Below are 10,313 nucleotides of genomic sequence, written 5' to 3'. Positions count from 1 at the left end.
GCATGTTAAAGCTCCTCATCTTCAATCCATCGTTTTCAACCTAACCTCAATGAAAACCCTTGATTTTTCCACTCAATAATCTACCGTCTTCTACATTTTCAAAACTCTTATCTTGTTCTTGTGGCTTGACGGTTTAAGTAGATAATTAAAATCTTCGGATTGAAGAAGTGGGTATAATTTTTCACTCAAGTGGTTGAAGATGACTGGATTTGGGCAGAAAAACTATGGGTTAGTTATTTTTAATTGTAGGACTCTTTTTTGGTTGGTTAATGATTTTAGTTGAATAACATTCTGGGTTCTTAAGATTTTTCATTGTGAGTGGTTTATGAAGTAGGGGAAGTTATAACTTTGGTTGAATTCTGTCTTAGGTTGCCTAACTTTTTTTCTATAACCTAAAAGCTTGTCTACAATAGAAGTTTAGGATCTTGTATTATGTTTGTTGTAAGTCCTTGTAACGTGTTCTTTCTCTGGGTCTCTCTTTTTCATTATTTTGCTTTGTGCTTGTTCTCTCTTCACCCCCTCCTCTCTTTTGTTTCATGCTTCTTAAGATTAGCAGTAGGAGTTTTGAATCAACTTCTTTCTATTTTTTTCGGTCAAATAAGTGGTCACGATCGCTTGTCAATTAAATGGAGCACCGTCTAAGCAAATTACTTCTTCGATATGCCAAGTTAGTTAAAGTCTGCGAGTGTTGATATCACAGCCTAGTTTCAAAACGTGCCTTCTCGATGGAGCGTCCATCTGTTGGTTTAGCGGGTTTAATGTCATTTCATAACCTACTTCATGAACTAAGAGATGGTTTTGGTACAACCGTCGAAAATACAACCAATTCGAAAGCCAACACAACCGTCGAAAATAGTTTGATGGACTACGACAAGCCGTTGAATTTTGGGGTCAAATATTCGATTTATTGAACATAAATCATGAAAAAATTCAACGGAGAACTAGAAAATATTTTAATTTTTCTATAAAAAAACACATCCAAATCATTCAAGATACTCATCCAATTATCCAAAGCGCCTATAATACCAATAAAGACTTCAAAAAGATTTATATGACCGTATACAACCATCCAATGTTCATGCAATAACTATCATCGAATCTCAATAAACTTTTCATCCAAATAAACAAAGAAATAAAAAAATACAAATGTACTCAAATGATGTCTATCATAAGCCAAGGCCACTTAATCAGTGATCCTATTTCGACATCAGCAAATGTCGACCCCTCAGGAAAATCCCTGCCCTTCAGCTCCGCACTTTTATCAAAGATCTCTTCGAGACACACTAAATAGTATTCTGGAACATATTCCATCTTCTGAACCAACACTCCACTAGCATAGGTCTTATTCATCGAAAAGTTCTTCAAATAGCACATCCTACGATCACGTATACGTGGCGGGGTGGGAGAGGGTGGCCGTGCTTCCTCCATTTGGGTTTCTGGAATCGAGGACTCTCGTCTTACCTATAAACATTTAAGGGAATTAATTGTGTAATGTTCGTATATGCAAGACATTTAGGGTTGGGTTTCATTGACTTAAGAAATGACACAAGATCCTGACCGTGTGAACATAAAATCCAACAGTTAAAAAATTTCATCAAGATAAGTATCACCGGGATATGTATTGTTGAGATACACACAAAATCTCAACAGTTAGATTTTGTGTTTATTAGGTCAGGATCTTGTGTCATTTCTTGAGTCAATAGAACCCGACCCAACATTTAATTAACTATAATACATAACTACTTAAAATTCATACCCAATAAAGACTTACTACTTTAGATTGAGATGAATGACTCGAGGACATTTGTGTTATCAAATTCATCTTCTTCAACATCTGTATTTGTTGAGTCAGATGTTTCACCTGACTCTCCATCACATCTATTCGACTTCGAAAAGAATCTGAATCATGCAAACCAGTCCTTGTGACTTTTCCTTCCATGTCTTGTACATGTCTTTTTTTATCTTTTCCACATACCTGTGCAACAAATACGTTAATGTTTATAGAACAAGAATTTATGCATAGAAGTCGAAAGAAAAACTCTTTCCTAGCTAAGTAAGATTTTAAGCCTTACTAAGGATTGTTTTGCTCAAATGGATTAGCACCATAGCAATCCAAGATGACAGCCCTCTAGATTTCATGGGAAAACTCAGATTAAAAAAAATCAAAAAACAATTTCTTTTGGGCTTGATCCAAGGTTTCTGAAAATGGACAGCTACTGAACTTCCACCAAACACCTTCAACGGAGAAAAATAACATTTTTTTAGATTTTTTTTTTCAAAGTTCATAGAATTTTGTCCTCTACAACCCTGAAGCATCAGATCATGTTTTTAAATGCCACAAGTTGAGCCCAAGGACCCTTAGTAAGGGTGAAATCCTTACTACATTAGTATGGCTAGTCGAACTCAAGTCAAAAAACTAATTTCCCCAATGCACTGCCCAACAAAATTGAAGACCAGATGGAAAGTGTGGATCACAAAACAAGGATGACTGTCGGTCTGAATCTGATGAGAGCCTAGAAGAAGAGAGTGCACGTACCAGTTGGGAAGAAGATGAGGACGACTGGTCCTCCAGTCCCAGAGTCGTAGGAGATGAATCCTCAGAATTGTCGTGTGACATATTGCCTTGTGGCTGAGAGGAATGACTCGTGGACGGTGATGTCATCGAATCCGTCTTCTGCAACATCTCTATGTGTTGAGTCAGATTTTTAATCTGACTCTCCATCACATCTAGTCGATCCAGAAAAGAATCTGAATCCTCAGAATTCTCGTGCGACATATTACCTGCAATCCTAGAATAAGATACAAAGAGCTTACTTTAGCATCAGCTTGAAAGTACAAATAATGGATAATCTTTATAGGAGAATTGAAACAAATAAAGAATACATTCAAATATAAATGTTACAATAAACTCATTCAGCAATATTGGGTGAGGATACATTCCTTGTCTTTCCCCTAAACTATATGTACTACTACAAATCCTTGTTTTTCTGCTCTTTATCTTATTTTACTAACCTTTGCTTTTGCTTATCACCCAAATGTCCTATTAGAGTTCTCATTGTATGGTAAACATTAAAATTCTCATTGAATGGAAGACATGTGAGTAGAAGCTCTAGAATCAATGTCAATTAGGCAAGCATCATCGTAGTAGCTTTCTTAGTCGCTTAGAACGTCGTCAACTGAGTCCTTTTGATGTAGTCCATTCAAACATTTGGGGTCCTGCACAACTAAAAAGTATTTCTGGATTTTCTTATTTTATGATTTATGTGGATGATTATTCTCGTATGACGTGATTCTTTTTAATGAAAGATTGTGTTGAAGTACCCAATGTTTTCTTTGCCTTTTATTAATGAAATTTTTGTTCAGTTTGATTGCCGTGTTAAAATCTTTCATTCTGATAATGCTCTTGAGTACACCCAAAATATCGTGTCTGACTTCTGTAGAGACCATGGTATTATTCATCAAACTATGTGTCACATACCTCTCAATAGAATGGTGTTGCCAAATGTAAGCTTCGACACCTCTTGGATGTGGCTCGATTTTTGTTATTTAACATGGCTATTCCCAAACCTTACTGGGCAGATGCCGTTTTCACTGCTTGTTACCTTAACAATAGGGTTCCTACACCTGTTTTGGGTAACCAAACTCCTTTTTCCTGATTCTAAGTCCTTTGCCATTCTTCCTACAGTTTTTGGGTGCACCTCCTTCTTTCACATTCTTGGGACGGGTCTTGATAAATTATCTCCTCGTGCTGTCAAATGTGCTTTCGTGGGTTATTTTAGGACTCATAAGGGTTATAGGTGTTATGATCCCGTGGGGCATCGTTACTACACTAGTGCCGATGTCACCTTTTTCGAGTCTACATCATTTTTTCATCCTCGAGCCGTTAACTTGACTCTGACTTGGTGTATTCTCCTCAGGGGCAATTAGTTTTACCAAATGTTCCTCTTACAGTGCTTGTTGATCGTCCTTTAAAAGTTTATACACGATCCAAACATCGTCATGTGGTACTCTCTGGCCCGACCGACCAATCACCAGCTTCTTCTGAGGACCTTCCTCCGCCTATAACTACAACTTCATCCTCTACTCTCCTTATTGAATTGCGGAAAGGTATTTGTACTTGCACTACACATCCCATATCCAATTTTGTTTCCTTTCATCATCTTTCACCTATTTTTCGACCATTTGCCTTGTTATGTCTATTATTTTTGTTCCTAGTTCTTATCGACATGCCATGACATCTTCTAGTTGGAAAACTGCTATGGATGATGAGATGCAAGCCCTTTATCAGAATTAGACATGGGAGCTTATTGTTCTTCCCTCAAGGAAGACCATTGTTGGTTGTCATTGGGTGTATACTGTCACATCAACTCGATGGATCTGTGGATCGACTTATGGCTTGCCTTGTCACCAAGGGGTACACTCAAACATATGGTGTAGATTATTGTGAAACTTTTTCTCCTATGGCTAGACTTAATTCGATTAGAGTTCTTTTGTCGGTAGCCGTAAGTTCTAATTGGTCATTATATCAACTCGACCTCAAAACACCTTTCTCCATGGAGATTTATAGAAGGTATATATTGAACAGCCACCAGGTTATGTGATTCAAGGGAAGGAACATATGGTATGCCGATTGAAAAAGGCGTTGTGTGGTCTGAAGCAATCTCCACGTGCTTGGTTTGATAAATTCAATTTGGTTGTACTTTAATATGATTTTAAGCGCTTGACATCTGACTACTCTTTGTTCAATCGGTAGTCTAGAGATGATATCATTATTCTCATTGTGTATGTAGATGATGTCATTGTTACCGAGAGTGACTCAATAAGAATTACTCAGTTGAAGGCTCACTTAGAGACTCAGTTTCACACCAAGGACTAAGGTCTTCTCTGTTACTTCCTTGGAATTGAGGTTGCTGGATCCAAGGAGGGTCTTACCTTGTGCCAACGGAAATATGTGTTAGATTTGTTGTCCGAGATAGGTACTTTGGGATCTCATCCCGTTGATACACCTATGGATCATTTTGTCAAGCTTGATACATAATAGGGGGAAGTCTTTGAAGATACTAAGAGATACAGGAGGTTGGTTGGTAAGCTAATTTACCTTACTCGTCTAGACATCACTTATGATGTAGGAGTTGTTAGCCAATTTATGCATGCTCCTTACCACCTTCACTGGGAAGCTATTTGTTGCACATTATGGTATTTGAAGGGCTCTCTTGGAAGAAGGCTCTTGCATCGTCCAGCCTCATTCTTGTCTCTTTGGGTTTTCTAATGTTGATTGGGCAAGTAGTTGTACTGACAAACGGTCTACATTTGGTTATTGTACGTTTGTTGGTGGTAATCTTGTTACTTGGCATAACAAGAATCAGCATATGGTAGCTCGTTCGAATGTTGAAGCTAAGTACCGTGCAATGGTACATACAACTTCAAAGATGTTGTGGGTCCGCTCTCTTTTTCGAGACATGGGTGTTAATGTCCCATTACCTATGGAGATGTATTGTCATAATCAAGCGGCCATTTTCATTGCTAGCAATCATGTTTTTCATGAATATAAAGCATAACGAGGTTGAGTGTTATTTTGTTCGAAACTTAATTATGCACAAACAAATTGTTACACCCTATGCAAAATCTAGCGATCAGTTGGCAAACTATCTTACTAAGCCCTTATCTCATGCACTCTTATCGTCACTTGGTTCCAAGCTGGGCATCTTTGATATGTATTCTCCAATTTGAGGGGGAATGTTAGAGTTCTCATTGTATGGTAGACATTAGAATTCCCATTGTATGGAAGGCATGTGGGTCCTCACATGTCTAAGTGGGAGACACCACTATATCATGCGTAGAGACATTTGTATGTAGGAGACACCACTACATATATGTGGGAGACACCACTATATCATGTGTAGAGACATTATGTGGGAGATATGTGGGCCTACCCCACTACTTATATTTTATGTTTAGGTAGACTACAAATAGAGGCTTGAGAGAATGGGCTAATCACCAAGTCTCTAACCATCTCTCTTTTCTCATCTTCTTCTTCTTTTTTTCTATTCTATGTGATTTTCTCTGATTTAATTTGTCCTAAGGAAAATGATATTATGTATCCAATGTCTCCATTCATTGGATAGTCCTCGAGACATTTTGTTGTAAAATGCCCGAGGTGTACCTCAACTAGACTCTACCATGGGTTGATGCTTGTTCTCCAACAATTACTCATATCCATATAAATAGAAGAACATAACTCCAAGGGGTTGGCCTAGTGGCAAGACGAGCCCTGATAAGCTCCTCAAGAAGGCAATGAGTTCCTTGGGGCCACCTCCAGGGTCTGATTGACCCTTGACTCAACCAGTTGCACGTAGGACTTTTCGAGGGGGCGGTGTGTGTGTGTGACCGGGGAATTAGTCTCACCCGAAGGGTGGGGATACCCATGATAAGCAAAATAAAATAAAATAATGCATATATATAAAAACACAATTTCATTCTAGAGCTTATGAGGTTGTAAAACTAAGAAAATAAAGAAGGAAAGAGTAACTCACATTTTCAATTTTGGAATTAGGTTTGTGACTAGGAAATACTTATTCACAACTTGACAATGATACATTCCTTGGAAAAATTTTTGCACTAACTATGAAGTAATTGAACAAAATTATTTACTTCGTGGAAATTTGGAATGGTTTCTTATTATCTTTCCTCTATTTTATTGAATCTCTTTGATGGAATTTAACACCTTTATGTGGTTTCTTATTCTCTTTCCCAATCTTTAATCAATCTGGATAATTTGATGTCATTATCTTTTAGTAAATATAAGATAATGTATTTGTTGATGCTATAGTAATTATAAGATAATATATTTCCCAATACATCCCTATATTGGGATGGATGAGCCCCATGTGATGCTATAGTAGCTCTAAGTAATAAACCACAAAAAGTAAATGTCTACCCACCATGAATGCTCAACAATGTAAGTTCCTTTTCAAGAAATTAGAAAACTATGAAGCCTGGTTTATAGTCAAGCTTGTAATGCTGTGTTCTTTTCCAGATACCATGCCTTCCCTTGTGTCAATTACTAAATTCGGATCCTTTTTTCATAAGAAAAGAAAAAATAACATATGCCAAACCTGATCCAGAGTGCCAACAAGAGAAAATCTACACTTCCTATATATAGAGTACCTTCAGTATTTGTTTCTTTTAAATACAGTTCTTTGAGTTTGGCAATATGGGTAGTTTTTCTCTCCCTTCTTTTCTTTTCTTTTCATTTCTTTTTTTTTTTCCTGTTTTTTCACCTCTAAAATATACCACATTATTTCTTCATCTTCTTATACTTTTTTTTACTGTGGTGAAAATCTACACCTCCTATATATAGAGTACTTTCAGTATTTGTTTCTTTTAAATACAGTTCTTTGAGTTTGGCAATATGGGTAGTTTTTCTGTCCCTTCTTTTCTTTTTTCCTGTTTTTTCCCCTCTAAAATAGACTACATTATTTCTTCATCTTCTTATACCTTTTTTTACTGTGGTGAAAGAGAGCAGACTTCATAATTGAGATTACACAAGCAGGACTGAATTATGTTTGTTAGGTTTCCAACTTTCTCATTACATCAGAGAATTGAGGTCTTGATAACATACTTCTAATAAAATTTCAGGATGTTCTCGGGATAAGCATGATCCCAACTGTGTAAACACTAAATCCAACAGTCAGGATTTATACTCAAGATAAGTGTCCTCGAGATGTGTGTTACTGGGCTTTTTATTTTTTATTTTTATGAGGATGATCTCTATGGTGAGGAGATCATCCTCACAAAAAATCAGACCATTTTGAAACTTCTTACCCCATCAAAAGTAGTTTACAAGTTAACTGTAAAAATTGATGTTACATGATTGAAAATCACTTTTGATGGGGTTAGAAGTTCAGAATGGGTTGACTTTTTGTGAGGATGATCTTCACACCACAGAGATTGTAGCCATGTGGTTTTTGAATAGGGAACTCTCATGCCACTTTAAATTTAGGAGTCGCTACCATTCATTAGTTTTAGAGCGTGAATTATGATCCAAAGCAAAATATTCTTTTGAATTACACCTTTCAAAGAAAAGTGACTCCTATCTTTATCTTCTTGATTCCGTGATGAGTCTCATAGTTCTTTCTTACGTTAATATCCTTTCAAATTAGTCTAACAATTCCATTCGAATTAGGGTCCTGTAGATTCTAGGTTATCTTCCAATTTAGGTCCGCTCTTATTCTCTTTCTAATTCTATGATCTTTCTTCCACGGACCAGACTCTTGGCCACACTAAGTCAAGTGCTTTGAGTATTTACACGTGTCACATAGGCTAAGTCCCCTTAAGGAGTCAGTCAATGTGAGGAATGTATTTCTCGGCTAAACCTCTCCCTCACCCAATGATCTTCCCTACTCCAAGGATGAGACGTATGCCCTTCCCACTCAGCCTTGTCTTAGTGATCCACGTTATTGATCAAAATTATACCCCCACATGTAGGTATGGTTATGAATTGTGGGTTTTTTTTTGTGGATGAATTAGGTGTAGGAGTTGGAATTTTAGCCAGCCAACAAAGAGAATTTACTTGTAAACAAGACATATGAAACTAATCAACCAAAAGAAATGCCATAATACCAAAAATGCTAAATATGAAATGGAGTCTCACTCACATCACACATGAAAAGGGTAAATTTTGGTAACTGATAGCTTTCAGCCATATTCATGAAAGGGGTTTGTTTTGGTCCAAGGTCCGTGGTTTTACTACTAATTTGGTTCTTTCTTCTTTGACTCCAAATAAATAAATAAATAAAACCATCAATCTAGTTCAGTAGAACAATCATCCAAGCTTTTGATTTGGGGAAAATTACTTATAGAAAAAAAAAAAAAAAAATCGGTAAAATCGAAGAAGACGTACCTGAAGAGAAGAAACCCTAGGATGAGCAGCCGTGCTCCATCGAACTTCTATCAAAATGTTCGAGAGAGAGAGATGGAGGGAACGATAATTTGAGAGTAAAAAAGAGAGAAATGGAGAGAAGGAGAGAGGGAGAGCATGGTTTTTAAACTCGGTATCCCGTCTCGTCTCGTTCAGCTCCGATACCGAGTTGACTCGGACGATACGTCTCGTCTCGTTCGACATTGAGACAATGGTTTTTTACAATTTAAAAAATCTGAAAATTTCTGAAAAAATTCAGAAATGATTTCTATTAAAAAATAAATCCAAAAAAATATAAAGTAAAAAAAATCGATTTGAGGGTGAAAGAATAGAAGATTGAAGCATAACTCATTGTTAACTCGGATGAGATTTTGAAAATCTCGTCCGAGACATCTTGTTTAGCTTGTGAGTTAAATACTTTACTGTGATGTCTCGTCCATATCATCCGAGATAATCGAAAATATCTTCCGAAATGACTTGTTTATCTTACGATACGCGGTCATCTTATAACACTTTGTGAGTTGATCTCAGTGGATTTTGATACCGAGTTAACTCGAATAAAACATTGACGAGCTTAAAAACCATGAGGGACAGAGGTTCTGTTCTGTTCGTTTTTATTATCTAATAAAAAATGGAAATATTACCTTCCTAACAAATTATTTTACTCATTACACCCCCTCAATTTCTTAAATTATTTATCGCACCCTAATTAAAGATCATATCACACTATTCCAACTTTACATAAGTTTGATTCAAGTTATCCCCTCAACATTACAAAGTAGATGAATGATAAATCCGCTGCAAAACATACACTGTTTGTACGTGAATGAGGTGGCATGGGCACAGAACCATTAATCTTTTCCGTGTGTATCCCAAAGAAAAAGATCTATAGTTTTGTACCCTTGACACATCAATCATGTACAAATCGCGTATGTTTTATCACATTGATTTATCACACCTCTACAAAGTATTATATCACATTCAAACAGGTCCAACAGTTGTGAGTTGTTTACAATTAGGACAAAACATGTTTATCTATAGAGTTCATTCCAAAACTTCTAACCCATGTAGGACAAAACACGTAGGGCAAATGGTAGGGTGCCGAACATTTATATATATATATATAGGGGGCGGTGTTTGGGGACCCTAAAGAGAATCAAACATTTTTTCAATGTATAAGTTAGAAGTTTCGGAATAGGTTATATATATATTATTTTAATTGGGGTGTAACAAGTAAAAGTGCGGGTGTCAATAACAACTCTAAAAAAACATAGAAAAAAATTCAACATAGCGAGTTCAACAGCCTAGGGCCGACAAAACATACTCAAGTGTGGTGAGACCATCCAAAAATAGATGCAAGTCGTAGGGCTCAACCAAGGAATTGTGCGAAACT

General features: G+C 36.7%; 1 protein-coding gene across 3 annotated transcripts; it reads right to left on the bottom strand.

The window, feature by feature from the left end:
* Nucleotides 1-1,033: 1,033 nt before the first annotated feature.
* Nucleotides 1,034-9,039, bottom strand: LOC147409766 (uncharacterized). 3 transcript variants are annotated; one of them, XM_086431823.1, is made up of 4 exons: nt 8,903-9,039; nt 2,537-2,789; nt 1,757-1,975; nt 1,034-1,461 (listed from the first exon to the last, which is right to left on the bottom strand). In XM_086431823.1, the coding sequence occupies exons 2-4, from the start codon at nt 2,774-2,776 to the stop codon at nt 1,153-1,155; spliced, it is 768 nt and encodes a 255-aa protein (XP_086287949.1). In that variant the 5' UTR covers nt 2,777-2,789; nt 8,903-9,039; the 3' UTR covers nt 1,034-1,152. The 3 variants fall into 3 exon arrangements, with proteins under 3 accessions (XP_086287949.1, XP_086287951.1, XP_086287950.1); XM_086431825.1 differs by having other exon boundaries at nt 1,772-1,975; nt 8,903-9,038; XM_086431824.1 differs by having other exon boundaries at nt 2,537-2,781; nt 8,903-9,025.
* Nucleotides 9,040-10,313: the final 1,274 nt, after the last annotated feature.

This window comes from Akebia trifoliata, chromosome 2 (genome assembly GCF_017979445.1).
Source record: "Akebia trifoliata isolate Shusen 1 chromosome 2, ASM1797944v1, whole genome shotgun sequence".
Lineage (NCBI taxonomy): Eukaryota > Viridiplantae > Streptophyta > Magnoliopsida > Ranunculales > Lardizabalaceae > Akebia > Akebia trifoliata.
Note: the sequence above shows the minus strand (reverse complement) of the source record. Positions and strands in the feature narration are given on the sequence as shown.